The sequence below is a fragment of the Pristis pectinata genome, chromosome 12 (genome assembly GCF_009764475.1).
Source record: "Pristis pectinata isolate sPriPec2 chromosome 12, sPriPec2.1.pri, whole genome shotgun sequence".
NCBI classification, from domain to species: domain Eukaryota; kingdom Metazoa; phylum Chordata; class Chondrichthyes; order Rhinopristiformes; family Pristidae; genus Pristis; species Pristis pectinata.
Window position 1 is genome coordinate 1,051,799 of NC_067416.1, and position 17,638 is coordinate 1,069,436.

General features: G+C 47.6%; 1 protein-coding gene across 3 annotated transcripts in view; it reads right to left on the bottom strand.

The window, feature by feature from the left end:
- Positions 1–17,638, bottom strand: part of LOC127576417 (STE20-like serine/threonine-protein kinase) — a 103,708-nt gene that overhangs the window by 34,486 nt on the left and 51,584 nt on the right. For all 3 annotated transcript variants that reach the window (XM_052026930.1, XM_052026929.1, XM_052026927.1), the window contains exons 4-9: positions 14,246–14,395; positions 13,533–13,605; positions 12,882–13,076; positions 12,531–12,612; positions 5,710–5,841; positions 1,369–2,547 (exon numbers count right to left, since the gene is read on the bottom strand). In XM_052026930.1, the coding sequence (XP_051882890.1) occupies positions 1,369–2,547; positions 5,710–5,841; positions 12,531–12,612; positions 12,882–13,076; positions 13,533–13,605; positions 14,246–14,395 (1,811 nt within the window). The remainder of the gene's footprint in view (positions 1–1,368; positions 2,548–5,709; positions 5,842–12,530; positions 12,613–12,881; positions 13,077–13,532; positions 13,606–14,245; positions 14,396–17,638) is intronic.

Genomic DNA, 17,638 nt, shown 5'->3' on the forward strand with positions numbered 1-17,638 from the left:
CAAGATCCCTCGGTACGTCAGTGCTACTAAGGGTCCTGCCACTTACTGTACATTTTTCTCTTTCATTTAACCTCCCAAAATACATCAGCTCATAACTTGTCTGTCTGCCAGTTCCTCGCCCAAATTTCCAAATGACCGGCACACCGCTGTATCCTTTGGCCACCTCCTTCACCTTCCACCTCCACCAATTTTAACGTCATCTGCAAACTTACTAATCAGACCACCCATGTTTTCATCCAAATCATTAATATCGATTACAAACAGCATTGATTCTTGTAAAACACCAATGGTCACAGACCCCCGAGTCAGAAAAACACCCCTCCACCACTACCCTTTTCTATGACCAGGCCAATTTACCAACTCAACATGGATCCCATGAGACTTGATCTTCTGGACCAGCCTACCATGAGGGACCTTGCCAAATGTCAAGTTTCCATTGATAGCCAATCTGCATGAGATTTTCATGATTCCTTGTGCTGTCTTTCTGCATGTCCAAAGGATGTCAACAGGGACAGGAGTGCAATGTCCGAAAGTTTACTACAGTGAGAACTTCAATCACACTGGTCTGAATCATGACTGGTGCTGCTCACTGACAGGTTATTTCAAGGGTCACACACATTTCTCCTGTGATCATAGGCAGAGTGCTGTGCAACTGGCAGGACTGTGATCCCGGTCACCTTACCCCCAGGTGGTTTTGCAGGTCCTTCTCAAAAAGTAAGTAGGCAGAAATGCCAGAAAAAAATCATGGCTCCTTATTTGCAGGATCAGATGCGAGTAAAACAGGAAAAAGACATCCCAGAGCTTGTATTTGCGGTTTTAGCGAAGATTAGGCTGCATTACTGGGCTCTCATAAGTACAGGCACACACACCCTTCAACTTGCATAAGTTACCTCCTGCATGCACTGTTCTCCAGAACCTGTGAAGGATCCCCTGCTCCCCTGGGGAACTCTGTCGCTCTGCACCCATGACTGTACCATGCACACGTCCCTCTCCAACATTCCCCAGGGGCCGAAAGGCTGCAGACGGTATTGCAATGTGACCCATTAAGGGCTACTTCCCAAGGTCACAGCTGTGAGAGGTGCGACTAATATGAGAAATCTGACCCCTAACGTCCACAGTTCCTGAAACAGAGCAGCAATTCACAAGGGAGCCTGCAAGTACGGCTTTCAAACTGATGCCAATGATTTTTACAATCTTTTTTCAACTTTCTAAAAGCATTAGGGAGATTGCTGGCTGTGCTAAATTTGGAAAGTTGGTGCATTAGAATTTCCAGGCTCAGCTACTCTACCATCTAGTCAGAGTGACGACCAGTAACTGAGCAGAACAGCAGTATAAAGTGGTACATCTTTGTCCCCATGGAGCTGTTACCTGCAGCGATATGGATCCAGTTTCCTTATTGCGAGACAGGAAGTTGGATATGGACAGATTCAGATCGATGCTGCTGTTGTCGGCCATTGAACCACTGCCAGAATCTGCATCTCTCTCTTTCTCTTTACTTGTGCTCTTAGATTGAGGAGCAGGCTCTAAGTTTTCTTTTCTCTCCTCGATAGTGTCAGTGATTTCAGAGGTGGTTTCTGGCTTCACTTCCCCCGGACTCGCACTCTCAGCTTCCTTCACACTGGTACCAGCAGCAGTCTCTGTCTCACTTAGCTCCCTGCTCAGCCCTACCTCCACTGAGGACGGGCTGGTTTCAGGTTGGACCTTGGCCTCACCCCGCGTTTCAGTCATGTCCTCCGGTTTTACACGATTCTCAGTTACAGCCTCTGCCTGAGGAACTCCCTCAATGTCTGCTGGCTGTGTGGTGGTCACTGCCAGGTCCTCAGACTGCTTCTCCTGCTTTCCTTCTTCAGCTGGAAGAGCTGGAGTACTCACAATCAGCTCTGCCACCTCCTGTTCCCCACCTCCAGCACTCATTCCTGGGCCTGCTGTAATTTCACTCTCTCTTGGTTTCAGGCTGACATCTTCCACCACAGTGGCACCTTCCTCCTTGGCTGCTTCGTCTGCCCGCACTGCCAGTTCAGCCTTGGCCACTTCATCCCCTTTCACAGCTTCTGCCTCACTGCCTCCTTTGATCACTGCCACTTTCTTTTCCTCTCCACCTTCTTTCCCCCCCTCTGGCTCTGGGTCCTTATCCTCCTTGGGTTCTCTAACATCCTCACATGCCTCACTTTCCTTGGGAGGCTCTTCAGTGCTACTCTCAGCCCCTGGGACCTCCGCACTGGGTTCCTCGACCTTGGGCTTCTCCTCAGACGAGGCAGGCTTTGTGGTGTCAGGGTCCATGTTCTCATTGCCTACTTGCAGCTCTTCATTACTGGTATCAGAAGCATTATTCTCCATCATCCTATCACTCTCGGGCTTCTCACTTTCGCTGGTGCCAATGCCCTCGTCCGATAGCTTGTCACTGCCCTTGTCTGCGTTTTCCTCTGTTGTCTCTGTCTCCATTTTCTCAGAGACAGACTCAAGGATCGACGGAGACTGGGAGAGTTTCTCATCCTCAGAACTGGCTGTGCTGATGTCCGAAGGGGCACGTTTATGTCCCGGCAGAGCCTAGAGAGAAATAACAGCATGATTCTGTTGTTGTCTCATTCCAGCTCATGTTTAGTCCAATACAACCCATTTAGTTCACAATAACATTCAAAGGTGCCCAATACAGGAACAAGACAAGCAGCAAATTCCAGGGTACCTGCTCAAAGGTTGTGTGTTGTAAACAACTTGGGGAAAGAAAAGTCATCTGTGATGGACAAAAGAACGAGTTGGTGCTACCAGACATGAGCAGCACTGGTGAATGGATCTATCCCAGCAGCACACTACAGGTCTCTGCCATAGAGTTATACAGAACAGAAACAGGCCCTTCGGCCCACCGGGTCTGCACTGACCAACAAACACCTGTTTACACTGATCTTACACTCATCACATTCTCTTAATATTCTCCCCACATTCCACCAGGGCAATTTACAGCAACCACGTAACCCTCCAACACGCATATCTTTGGGATGTGGGAGGAAACTGGAGCTCCTGGAGAAATCCATGTGGTTAAGGAGGACTGCAAACTCCACACAGACAGTACCTGAGGTCAGAACTGAATCTGGGTCTTCAAAGCTTTGAGGCAGCAGCTCTACCAGCTGTGCCACTAGTGTAGGGACCTCCACCAGCAGATCACCAGTAGTGTAGGGGGAAATTCAGGGTTGTTCAGTCCATCATAGGTTGTCCATCACACATTAGCTTTCCCACCAAGGCATCTCATTAATGAGGAACAGAGAACACTGATTCTCTCACCAGTGGGCTGCCTTTGGAGGAAGGTATTAGTTCAATCTCACTTGAGGAAGGGCATTTGTCTAACAAAGTCACTAAATCCTACACCCTCCCTACTGAATCCTTGTTCTTTTCTCTACTCGCTTCTACATAAAAGGTAGTAGAAGTGTACAATTCTCTCCCTCAGTGAGCAGTGGGTGCTTAGGACACCAGGAACTTTCAATTTTTTACAGTTGAGTATACAGAGAGACATGCCTAACTGTACTCCATCTCCCGATACCCTCAACTATCAGAAACAGGCGAGTTGGGTTTTGGGCATTGCTGTCAAGGTCAACATTCATTATTGTCCCTGAAGCCCTGAGAAGGTGGGGGTGCAGTCCTTCTGGTGAAGGTGCTCCCATGGTGCTGTTGGAGAGGGAGCTCCAGGATTTAGACCCAGAGATGAAGGAATGGCAAATGTACTTCAGGGTCATTTATCTTTTATTTAAAACAGTACAGTAAGAGGCCATTCAGTCCACCGTCTATGCCAGCTCTCAGAGCATTCCCATCAGTCCCATTCTTTCTTCCCTGTAACCTCTTGCACATGGCCTACAGCTCCCCAGTTCTCCTGTGCCCACCTGCACCAGGGGTAATTTACAGCAGCCAATTAACATACTAATCAGGGAGTTGGAGTGAGATTTAGAGCGGGACCTTTGAAAAGAAGTGCGTCTCTATGCCTGAGCTTGTGAATTTCATCTTGCAAGAGTCTTAATGAGGCACATTTGCAAATTGTTACCAGTTGGTTGGCTTATTAACAGCAGCAAATAAAGGGAACTCAGGTATCAGCTGAGCAGCCATTTTGGGAGTGTCTAGTGTTTGAGTGGGGGCATTGAGGCTTCAGTGAGAAGAGGTGAAGGTAAGTCTCTGATAAGTTCCTTTCTTTCTTTGATTTGGTGTTCCCTTTAGTGCCAGGCCAGAGTAGTGAGGATGGCTCCAGGGTCAGTGGTGTGTTCAGCTTGTGAGATGTGGGAGTTCTGGGATACCACCAGTCTCCCTGATAATGACATCTGCATGAGGTGCATCCAGCTGCAGCTCCTTACAGACTGTGTTAGGGAACTGGAGATGCAGCTGGATGACCTATGGCTCCTATGGGATAATAAGGAGTACATAGACAAGAGCTACAGGGAGGCAGTCACTCTGAGGCTGCAGGAGGCAGGTAGCTGGGTGACTGTCAGGAGAAGGACTGAGAATAGGCAGGTAGTGCAGAGCACCCCTGTGGCTGTTCCCCTCGATCACAGGTATGTTGCTTTGAATACTGTTCGGTGGGGGGGTGTGGTTTGGTGGAGGAGAATGACCTACCAGAGGAAAACTGCAGTGACCAGGTCTCTGGCACTGAGCCATGTTGTGTGGTGCAGAAGGGAAGTGGGGAGAAGAGGAGAGTGGTAGGGGATTCCATAGTAAGTGGGGCAGACAAGAGATTCTGTGGATGTGAAAGAGACTCCCGGATGATATGTTGCCTCCCTGGTGCCAGGGTCAGGGATGTCTTGGTTCGGGTCCACTGCATTCTGAAGGGGGAGGGTGAACAGCCAGAGTTTGTGGTACATATTGGTACCAATGACATAGGTAGGAAAAGAGATGAGGTCCCGAAGAGGAAACATAGGGAGTTAGGTAGGAAGCTGAAAAGCAGGACCTCAAGGGTAGTAATCTCTGGACTGCTGCCTGTGCCACGTGCCAGTGAGGGTAAGAGTACGTTGATTTGGCAAATGAAATAGTGGCTGAGAAATTGGTGCAGGGGCAGGGTTTTCGATTTGTTGAACATTGGAATCTCTTCTGGGGAAGGTACGACCTGTACAGAAGGGACGGGTTACACCTGAACTGGAGGGGGACCAACATTTTTGCGGGCAGGTTTGCTAGAACTGTTGGGGAACTAGTTTGGCAGGGGGATGGGAACCAGAGTGATAGGTCAGAGGTTGGTTCATTTGGTCTACAAGTAGATGCAGTGTGTAGAAAGACTGTGGAAGGATAGGCATTTGAAAGGGCAAAATTGCCATCAGTCGGATGGGCTGAAGTGTGTCTACTTTAATGCGAGAAGCATCAGGAACAAGGGTGATGAACTTAGAGCGTGGGTAAGTACATGAACTATGACGTGGTGGCCATTACTGAGACTTAATGTCACAAGGGCAGGAATGGCTGCTGGATATTTTGGGGTTTAGATGTTTCAAAAGGGACGGAGGTAAAAGAGGTGGGGGAGTGGCTTTGCTGATCAGGGACAGTGTCACAGCTGTGGAAAGGGAGGATGTCCTGGAGGAATCCTTGTGTGTCATATGTTTCATCATTAAGTGCAGCTCAAAGCACTTGGTAACTTGACCAAAGGGTGGACGGGTTGAAGAATACACCAGACTGCAGCAAGCTTGAATGTTTGAAGCCAACCACCAGTGGTAACAGGACTCACTGCGCTGAAAGGTTTCTGCTACTCACCGCAGCACTTTCTGAATCTTCCTCCTCTTCATCCTCCTTGCTCTCCTCAATCTCCTCCGTTACCTCTGCCTTTGCCTCTGCGATCAGCTCCCTCACTGGCTTATTGCTATTGACGTTTGCCACAAATGGATGCTGCAAGGAAAGAAGGTCAGAGTTAAGACCAACACACTCCATCGCTGCTGCTGCCCACGGCAATGGGAAGGGACTGCCACAGGCAGCAGCTACCGTGGCAGTATACCAGGAACGGCCACACTCGGCAGAGCGGTAAGCTGGAAAATAAAGACATTAAGGCTCCGCAATATTCCTGCTTCAGTTACAGTAAAAGTTACATCAAACACTAGCTGAAAGAAAACTGCAGATCTGAAACAGTCAACAGTAGGCAATGGTCAGAATGTTAACCCTTGGGCAGGAACTGGGTCACACACAGACTTCCTCCAACTCTTTGGGAGTTGATGCATTTTCTGTACAATCCAGGTTTCATTTTTATTTTGTTTTTAACTCTGCAACAACAACTTCCATGTATTGATAGCACCCTTCAGTACAAACAAGTTGGGAGTAGGCCATTCGGCCCTCGTGCATGTTCTACCATTCAACGAGATCATGGCTCATCTTTGATCTCAGTGCCACATTGCTACGCTAACCCCACATTCTTTGATTCACAATATCAAACATCTGTCCAAGCCTCCACAGCCCTCTGGGAAGGGAATTCCAAACCTTCAACACCCTCAAAGTGAAGACATTTGTTCTCAACAGTGTCCTGAATGGCCAATACTTTATTTAAAGGTTGTGACTCCTGGTACTAGACGCCCAGCTAGTAGAAGTATCATCCCTGCATCTACCTGTCAAGCCCCATTAGAAACTTGAATGTTTCAACAAGTTCCACTCATTCTCCTAACCAGATAGTGCAGCCTGGTCTGCTTAATCTGAGGTCAATTGCACCTTCCCAGGAATCAATCCAGTGAATCTTCACTGCACCCCCTGTATCACATGCATCTTTCCTTAGACAAGGAGACCAAACCAGTCATAATATTCCAGATGTAACCTTACTAGGTCCTATGGAATTGTAAAATACATCTTCACACTTAAATTCAAATACTCTTGCAGAAATGACCTATACTGCATTACCCTTCCGAAGTGCTTGTCGTATCTGCATGTTAGCTTTCAGAAATTCATCTACAAGGACTCCCAGGTTCCTCCAAACACCAACACCTTTCAATCTCTCACCATTTAGGAAATACTCCACCACTTTATTCTTTTCTACCATAGTGAATGCCTTGCAATTTTCACATTATGCTCCATCAGCTGTGTTCTCACCCACCTAGCCTGACTAGATCAATTGAAGTCTCTCTGCATCTTTCTCACAACCCACACTACCACCAAGCTTTGTACCATGAGCATACTTTGGATACAGTATACTTGGTCACCTCATCCACATCACTGATATAGGCCCAGCACAGACCAAACAGTACTCCACCAGCCACAGCCTATCAGGGTGATAGTGAGAGACGATAAGATCTAGGGAGCAGAATATTGAGTCCATCTGGGTTGAGATTAGGAACAGTAAAAGGAAAAATTCACTGGTGGGAGTTGTCTATACGCCACCAAATAATACTACAGTGACACAGGCAATAAACCAAGAAATATTTGATCCATGTATGAATGGAATAGCAGTTGTCATGGAAGATTTTAACTTGCACATAGATTAGGCAAATCAAGTTGGTCGAGGCAGTCTTGAGGAGGACTTCATAGAATGCATCTGTAACAGCTTTCTTGAACAACACGTTAGTGAACCTACAAGGGAAAATGCTCTGGTCCTGTGCAATGAGATGGGTAAAGTTAACAATCTTGTAGCTCGGGATCCTCTTGGAAAGAGTGACCATAGTATGATTGAATTTCTCATACAAATGGAGGCTGCAATAGTTTGATCTAAAACCAGTGTATTATGCCTAAATAAGGGAGACTACAACGGGATGAGGGAGGAGTTGGCTAGTGTAGACTGGAACACAGGCTATACGGTGGGACAGCTGAGGAACAGCGGAAGACTTTCAGAGATTTTTCAGTGTTCAACAAAAGTATATTCCAGTTAAAAGTGAGGGTGGGGGGAGCCAGCCGCGGATAACTAAGGAAATAAGAAGGCATCAAGCTAAAAGCTCATGCATACAAAGTCGCCAAGAGTAGTGAGGAACTGGAAGATTAGGAAAACTTTAAAGCAACAAAGAACCATTAAGCAAGCAATAAGGAAAGGGAAGATAGATTATGAAAGTAAACTAGCACAAAATATAAAAACAGATGGTAAAAGTTTTTATAACTATATAAAATGGAAAAGGGTGGCTAAAGTGAATGTAGGTCCCTTGGAAGATGAGAAGGGGGAATTAATATTGGGCAATGTGGAAGTCAAGGCCTTGAATGAGTATTTTGTGTCAGTCCTCATGGTGGAGGACACATCTCATATACCAAAGAGAGATGTTATGGATGCGATGGGAGGTGAGGACCTCAATACAATCGCTGTCACTAAAGAGGTAGTGATGCGCAAACTAGTGGGCCTAAAGGTAGACAAGTCCCCTGGTCCTCTCACATTTGTGATAATTTATCAAAATTCTCTGGACTCTGGGCAGGCCCTGGGATATTGGCCTTCATCGCTAGAGGGATTGAATTTAAGAGCAGGGAAGTTATGCTACAACTGTACAGGGTACTGGTGAGGCCGCACCTGGAGTACTGCGTGCAGTTCTGGTCTCCTTACTTGAAGGATATACTGGCTTTGGACGAGGTTCACCAGGTTGATTCTGGAGATGAGGGGGTTAGCCTATGAGGAGAGATTGAGTTGTCTGGGACTATACTCGCTGGAATTCAGAAGAATGAGAGGGGATCTTATAGAAATATAAAATTATGAGAAAGGGATAGATAAGACAGGGGCAGGAAGGTTGTTTCCACTGGTAGATGAGACTAGAACTAGGGGACATGGCCTCAAGATTTGGGGGAATAGATTTAGGATGGAGATGAGGAGAAACTGCTTTTCCCAGCGAGTAGTGAACCTGTGGAATTCTGCCCAGGGAAGCAGTAGAGGCTACCTCATTAAATATATTTAAGACACAGATAGATTTTGCATAGTAGGGGGAATTAAGGGTTATGGGGAAAAGGCAGGCAGGTAGGTGGATCTGAGTTCATGGCTAGGTCAGCCATGATGTTATTGAATGGTGGAGCAGGCTCGACGGGCCAGATGGCTGCCTCCTGCTCCTGTTTCTTATGTAACCAGATAATGACCCCTATCCTCTGCTTCTGTCTGTTAAGAAATTCTCGATCCACACCAGTACGTTATCCCAACTTGTTCAATAACCTTGTCTGATACCTCACTGAAGTACAAATACACCACATCCATGACTAGTCACATCCTCAGCTCTGCAGATTTGTCAAATCTGACTTCCATTGCGTTAATCCATGCCGAGTCTACCCAGAGTATTCTTGTTTTCCAGGTGTGCTCTGCCCAATTCCAACATTTCCCTACCACTGATGCCAGGTTAACTGGTCTGCCAGTTCCCTGTGTTTTCTCTCATGCCATTCTTAATTGATGGAAATAACATTTGCTATCTTCCAATCTTTTGAAATTATTCTAGAATCTATGGAATTTTTGAAGATAGCATCCAGTGCACCTAATCTCCCTGTCCCCTCCAAAACCTTGATGCTCAAATCAGGTCTGGGAGACTTACCAGCTTTTAGTCTCCTTAATTTCTCCAATATATAGTTTTAACAATACTAATTCCTTACGCTCCTCGTTCACTCTGTTCTCCACTATTTCCAGGTTTTCTGTCTTCGAGTTGAAGAGCCCAACTCTCTGATCTCATTGTCCATCTGCCAACTTGCAAGTGGCCAAGGTAGTGATCCAGGGATTACCACCTTTGTGGTTCTGCCTGTTAATTTGGTCCCTCACTGCTCACGCTCCTTCAACAGAACCTCCTTTTGGGTTCTATCCACTTTATTCCCATGGCTGAGAATCCCAAATGTATTCTGTAAGATTTCAGAGCAAAGGGTAGCCAGGGAAAGAGTGGGTCCCATCAGGATCCAAAGGGGTAATCTATGTGCGGACCTGGGGCATGTGGGTGAGGTCCTAAATGAATACTTCTCATCTGTATTCTGAAGGACATGGAAGATGATGAGCTCATAGAGGGGTACATGAATAATCTGGCACAGGTCAGTGTCAAGGAGATGTTAGATGTCATGGAATGTACAAGGGTTGATAAATCCCCAGAGCCAGATGAGATCTATCCCAGGATACTATAGGAGGTAATAGAGGGGATAGCTGGGGCCCTGATAGATTTGTTCGCTAAAGTTTGAGGACTGGAGGATAGCTAATGTTGTTCCTTTATTTAAGGAGGGCAATAGGGATAGGTAACAACAGGTCAGTGAGCCTTACATCAGTGATAGGGAAATTACTGCAGAAAATCCTAAGGGATAGAATTTATCTACATCAGTGGCTGATCAGGGATAGTGAGCTTAGCTTTGTGAGAGGGAAATCCTGTCTCACTAATGAGGTTTTGAGGAGGGAACTAAGACGACTATCAGTAGTAGGGTGGGCAGGTTGTCTTTAGGGACTTTAGTAAGGCATTTGACAAGGTCCCACATGGTAGACAGTCCAAAAGGCTAAGGTACATGGGATCCAAAACTGGCTTGGTGATAGGACGTAGAGGGTATGCTTTTCTGATTGAAGTCTGTGACCAGTGATGTACTGCAGGGATCGGTTCTGGGACCGATATATTAATGACTTAGATGTGAATGTAGGGGAAATGATTAGTTAGTTTGCGGGTGACACAAAAGTTGCAGTGTTGTGCACAGTGAGGAAGGTTGTCTAAGGCTACAGCAGATATGGATCAGTTGGTAGATGGAACTTAACCCCAGCATGTGAAGCCAAACAGGGGTAGCACATATATAGCAGATGGCAGGGTAGTGAGGAATGTTGATGAACAGGGAGACCTGGAGGTTCAAATCCACAGTTCCATGAAACTGGCAACAGGTAGATAGTGTGGTGAAGAGGGTGTGTGGTATGCTTGCCTTCAGGGCATAGGATACAACATTTGGATCCTTGTATTGCAACTTTACAAAACACTGGTCAGACTGCACTTGGAGCACGGTGTGCAGTTCTGGTCACCACACTATAGGAAGGATGTGGTTGTGCTGGAGAGAGTGCAGAGGAGATTTCCCCAAGATGTTGGCTTGATTGGAGAGATTAGATAGGTTAGGCTTGTCTTCCCTGGAGCGGTGGAGGCTCAGGGATGACCTGATAGGGTAGACAGTCAGAATCTTTTTCCAATGTCTGGGGTAGCAAAAACAAGAGCATGAGTTTAGGGTGAGAAGGAGTTTTAAAGGGGATTTGAGGGGAAAGGTTTTTAGTGTTTGATATCTGGAACTTGCTGCCAGAGGAGGTGCTGGAGTCAGAAAATCACTGTTTAAGAGGCATTTAGACAGATAGGCAGGGCAGAGAAGGATATGGTCCTAGGGCAGGCAAATGGGATTAGTGCAGATGGGCAGAAAGGTCAGCATGGACATGATGGGCTGAAGGGCCTGTGTGTGTGCGCTATACAACTGACTCAACAGCCTAGACCTTTAGAGGACAAACAAAACACCAGCAATACTAGGCTCATCGGACCGGAAGTCTGATCACGAGTTAAGATTTAAAGAGTGTCCTGAAGGAGAAGTGAGATGTAAAGCGGCAGAGAGGATGGGAGGGTTTGGAGTCCTGGTAACTGAAAGCATAACACCAATGGAGGAAATGGGGAGTGCAGGTATCTTGGATGGAAGGTGGGGGCAGATTACGGATGTGAAAACAAGTGACAAAAAAACATTTTAAAGTAATGCCTTTGCTGGACTGGGAGCCAAGACAGATACCAAGCAGATGGATGATGAGTGAATGGGAGAAAGGACTGGCTCTCTCTGCACAACACATGCTGCAGATTCTTTGAGCCAGGGGCTAGGGTGACAAATTACACACTGAAATTAACACCACTGCAGCTACACAGCACAAGCAACGTAACCAACAGGCTCTCTGCTGTACTCACAGACGCAAAGGGTGATGGCCCAAAACAGCACAGTCCGATAGACATGAAGCTGTTATTTTCCCTATTATTTTCGAAGAAGAGGTCAGACCCAACTCAAAGCAGTTCTTTCTCCCTCCTGCTCAGTTTTTCCTCTCTAGTTCTAAATCTGCCCACTCTGACTGGCTGCTCCGATATAGAAACCAGGTGTTGTACCAAATGAGGGCCCATAAACTGACAGTTCCATCATGGACCAGAAGGACAGAACTTCCCAGCTGCTCCCATTACTCCTAGGGTAAACAGACTGTCTGTGACCAGGAAGCACAGTTCAATTCCTAGCCGGTCAGCATTAGAAGAGTGCAGTGGTGACAGCACTCCTGTCTGAGTGACTGGAGAACAAGTCGGGACTTCACCAGCGCTATCCAGTGCCAACCATGTGTGCAGAGGCCAGCTGGGGACTGGATCGGACCCAGGTACGACGCTCCCCCTAGTCAATAACCTGCTGAGAGTGCCCAGGTTCATTCAGTGGTAGCTTTCACACCTTCAGTTACCAGGCCACCAGTTCAACTCCTCCAGAAACTATAATCCAGACTGACATACAGAATGCAGCACTGCCACCGAGGCAAGACCTTAAACCAGTTGCCTTATCGTTCTTTAGACATAATCTGGACTTTGCCACAATGCAGCCTATGGCTGTGTATTTATTAACTGGGAGGGTTTGCAATGTTACTTAGACAGCCCCTCACCTATCTAGGTTAGAAAGAAAAGTACCAATGCAAGCCTAGGTTGCATGCTCACCTGTAGCAGCTGCTGGCACGACCACCTCTGCTCCACGTTCTTCTCCACTGCCTTCTTCAGGAAGTCATTGAACTCAGGAGACCTGCAATAAGAAACAGCAGCTGTCAGACAGAAGGGTCTTGTGGAGCACGTGTCTCATTCCAGAGTCAGACACAGGGCAGACCAGGTAAGGAAAAGTAACAGTGAGCCAGATGTGTTGTACAACTGGCAGCTCCATGCTACCATTACTAGCTTTAATTACAAACTTTAATTAACTGATTTGAGTTCTCCAGCTGCCACCATGGGATTTGCAGTCAGGACCTCAGTCCAGTAGTTTAACCATGGAACCTCTGCTCCTGTACGCACACTTACCACCGAGAAGGCTGAGCAAGGGTGGGGGGGTCAGCTTTAGCGATTTTCAGCAGCACTCTCATAGGGTTCAGCTCATGATGCGGAGGCTCCATCTGGGCCATCTCAATTAGAGTGACACCCAGCGACCAGATGTCTGCCTTGTAATCGTAGGGCTTGTCCTTCGATGTCTCACACATCACCACCTCAGGGGCCATCCTAAAGAGACATGGATACAGGAAGTCACTGCACACTTGCAAGGCCACAAAGGGCAGCGGAACTAGTCAGTTGCTCTGCTAGAGAGCTGGCACAGTCACAATGGGCTGAATGGCCACCTCCTGCGTTGTAGTCATTCTAGGATTCAAAACACAGACACCGACTGACAGTAGATGGCCTCACACAATGCAGATGGGCATAGGTCAGTCTGTTCCTAGCAACCCAACCCCACCCCACCGCTGGCCCACTCCCAGCACACATTTCTTCCCCTGCCCACCACCCCCCCAACTGTTTACCTGGTACACACCCCACCCCCTGCACCCCCCCAGCCCGCGCGCGTGCACATCCAGCCTGTTCCTGGCGCACGCACATGCACACACCCACACACCTAGCCCGTTTCCTCCGGTCAGACAATGGGCTGGTTTATTCCATGGGCTTTAAGGCACAACCACAACTTACCAGTAAGGTGTCCCAATGAAGGAGTCCCTTCGCTGCAGCGTCCTGCTGTTCTTTGCTGAGACTCCAAAGTCAGCTGCAACACAGAGGGAGTGGGGCTGACTCAGTGTGGGACACGTAGTCACAGACCTTGACCCTCACAGGGCACGGCCTGTCACTCAAATCATTCAACTGTGGCTTACAGAGACTTTGCCCTTCACCCCTTGCCCCAGACTCTGGCTTCCCCTCAACCCTTGCCCCAGACTCCTTCAGCCCTCACCCCAAGCCCTCCCCAGCTTCCATCATCATCATTTTATATCAGCTAAACCCTGCCAAGGTGTGATAGGGTAGGCAGCTCTGCTCCCTCCACAGGCAAGATCAGGAGGAGCATGTCCTAAACACTCTCCTCCACTGGTCCCACCAAGGATCCAGCCCCTCCCTCCACCCCACCGTGCTCCCCGTCCCTGCCACCACTCCCCCTGCGCAGTACCCCAGTGAGGGTAGAACAGCTTGAGGCTCCTTCTGCTCGTAGCTCCCACCTCCAATAACCAGTCTTCTCTCCTTTACCAAGTGCACCCAGTATCGTTACAACATTTCCCATTAACTCACTAGGGTTGTGAGGTGGGCTCGGGGGAGGGAGGGTGGGGGGTGGTCAGCTATTGATCTCGGGGGGGTGGGGGGGGGAGAAGGGAGGGCCTGTCATGGGTACCGCTCCATTAGGGATATGGGCAACTTACCTAGCTTCACGTCCCCCTCCATGGTGAGCAGGATGTTCCCAGCCTTGAGGTCTCGGTGGATCACTTTGTTATCGTGCAGGTAGTTCAATGCTTCCAGCGTGTGCTTGCAGATCACTCTGATTTGGGGCTCAGTCAGTGGTCTCTCCAACTCTGCAGGCAGGAGGCAACGGGCAAGATAAATCTGGCAAAGATTATACCTGAACAACAACTTCACAGATGCTGTCTGATCTGCTGGGTATTTCTGGCATTCAGTGTCCTCCTCATACTGAGAACAGATGTTGAAGCTATGTCAGCAATATTGTGCTTCAAGGACAGCAGCCCTGCCTCTGACTGTATTGGCCTGCTCTATGCTGTGAATTCCTGCCGGCTGTCAGCCCATCTTGGAGCAGTACCAGCTTGTAACCACAGGAGACCGCCAGTGAGCCAAGTATGGCAGGGTCTGACTCAATTCAAAGGGACTTTGTCCTTTATTTTGCTTTATTTTGTTTGGTTCAGTTCAAGAACATTTCTTCAGTCTGTAGTCTTGTTCAGCAAAATTCAGTACTTTGTCATTAAAACCTTCCCTCAGTGCACTAACTCCCATCCCACATAAAGGGACAAGAGAACAAATTCAGGAATAATAATTGTTCAGGACAAGCAGAAAGCAAAATATTCCTCCTCTTTCACAGGGTTGTTGAGTATGTTTTGTTTCTGCCCCATTTATCCCTGTGATTTTTATCCTTCTCAGCCAGTCCTACCACTGACCAGCACATTCTGCAGACAAACTGCATTGGTCAGAAGTCTAGCTGAGCATTTTGGCTTTTGTTGCTGTTTTTCTTGGTTAAAAGTGAAAGTAAATTCATTGTCGGACAGCAGGAAAACAGGCCCTTTGACCCACCATGTCTGTGCTGACCATCAAGTACCTATCTACACTATAACACCTGCTCTGTAGTCTTCCCTGCCAGGCAGTCTGCCAAGTGGTCATCTAGAAACTGCTTAAATGCTGAGAGTCTCTGCCTCCTCCCCACTCCCCCCACCTCAGGCAGTGTGCTCCAGATTCCAGCTGGGTGAAAAAGTCCTTCCTCTGTTCCCATCTAAACTGATGGCCTCTGGTTTTATACACCTGTGCTATGGGGCAAACCTTGCCACCTACCCTATCCATCCCCCCTCAGTTTTGTACACATCTCAGGTCACCCCTCAACCTCCTCTGCTCCAAGTAAAACAAGCCCAGCCTGTCCAGTTCCCCCCTCATAACCAAACCAAACCACCCTGGAGAATCTGAGGCCCTTTGGCCCAACCCATCCCTGCCGAGCAAGTTACCTACCTGAGCTGGTCCCATTTACCTGCATTTGGCCCATATCCCTCTAAACCCTTCCTACCCCTGTACCTGTCCAAGTGTCTTTTAAATGTAATAATTGTACCTGCATCCACCACTTGCTCTGGCAGCTCGTTCCATACACCCACCACCCTCTGTGAGAAAACTGCCCTTCAGATCCCCTGTAAATCTTTCCCCTCTCACCTTAAATCTATGCTAGTTTTAGACTCCCCTACCCTGGGGAAACTACCATGAACATTCACCTGATCTATGCCCCTCAAAATTCTATACATCTCTTTAAGGTCACCCCTCAGCCTCCTACACTCCAGGGAGAGAGGTCCCAGCCTATTCAGTCTCACCTTATAACACAAGCCCTCTAGTTCCAGTAACATCCCTGTGAATCTTTGCTGCCTCCTTTCCAGCTTAATGACACCCTTCCTATAGCTGGGCAACCAGAACTACACACAATACTCCAAGTGTGGTCTCTCAAATGCCTTGCACTGTTGTACTCAGTCCCCTGACCAATGAAAGCAAGCATGCCAAATGCCTTCTTCACCACCCTGTCCACTTATGTTGCCACTTTCAGGGAACTATGCATCTGTCTCTGTTCTACAACACTCTCCAGGGCCCTGCCATTTACTGTACAAGTCCTGCTCTGCTTCAATTTACCAAAAAGCAACACTTCGCACTTATCTGGGTTAAATTTCATCTGCCATTCCTTGGCCCACTTTCCCAGTTGACCCAGATCCTGTTGTAACCTTAGACACCCTTCTTCATTGTCCACCGCACCATTAGTTTTGGTGACATTCACAAACATATGAACCATTCTCATCCCAATCGTTAATATAGATCACAAACAATGGGCCCTGCACAAACCACTGGTCACTGGCCTCCAACCTGAAACACACTCTACCACCACACTCTGCCTCCTTCCACCAAACTAATGCTGTATCCAACTGGCTAGTTCATCCTGGATCCCATAATCTAAGCTCCAGACCAGCCTACCACGTGCGACCTTGTCAAAGGCCTCGTTCAAGTCCTCTGCACCCTCTGCAGTGCATTCACTTATAGTATGGTGATCGGAACTGCACACAACATTCCAGCTTCAAACCTTACTTACGAAAGCACCAAATAAACCTGCAAAGTCTGCCTTTAGAACAGAACGGGCAGATGGCAGAACCCACCCCTCTCTGCCCTGTACATGCTTTATTCGTGGCTTGTCACTTGGCCTGAGGCAATGCCAGATTCTAAATTACAGGACAGACATCTGCAGGAGAGTGTTTATTTTAATTATCTTGTTCAGAGGAAGTCAATGGATAAAAGGATTGATTGATGCAATATGTCCTGAGCACTCTGCCCTAGCAGGGTGCTAGTTAATCTAAGGGAAGGGATGCTGAGAGCTTGTTAATGAAGTGAACTAGGTTGGTGTTCTGATCACAGGGAAATCCTGGAGAGTGGAGACCACATGATAAGATTAAGATCGAACTACAAAGGGGAAATGCCAGTACGAGTCAGAGTCATACAGCACAGAAACAGGCCCTTTGGCCCACCATGTCTGTGCCAACCTTTTTGCCCATCTACACTAACACATTAGAAAGAGGAACTGGCTGGGGGAGGGGGGGAAGGAGAAGGCCAAGCAGTGGCTCGCAGGATTGAAACTGCAAAGATGTGGAGCTATATTCCTACTAACAAGTGAAACTACAGAGTCTGGGTACAAGAACATGCAAGTAGGATAAAAATACAAAGACTGAAAGGGAAATAGATGAGGGTTAAAGAATGAACTGGAGTAATGTGAGGAAACAAGGGGAGATTAAGAGCAGGGTAAATATCTATGAGGAGCAAAGAAAAATAATTTAAAACTATCAAAACGATTAAAACATTTTACTAAGATGAGTGAAGAGAGAATTGTTCGAGTGAGGTGCCTGGTCTAATTCCCGGGATGAGCCCACGGTGAGTGGCTGAAGAAATTAGATCCATATTCTATGGAGTTAGATGAATGAGGGGTGATCTTGCTGACGTAGCTGAGGGGAGTGTGATGGGGCATTTCAGTCAGATCACCCTTCATTCTTCTAACTTCAAAGAATGTTGCCACTGGTGGG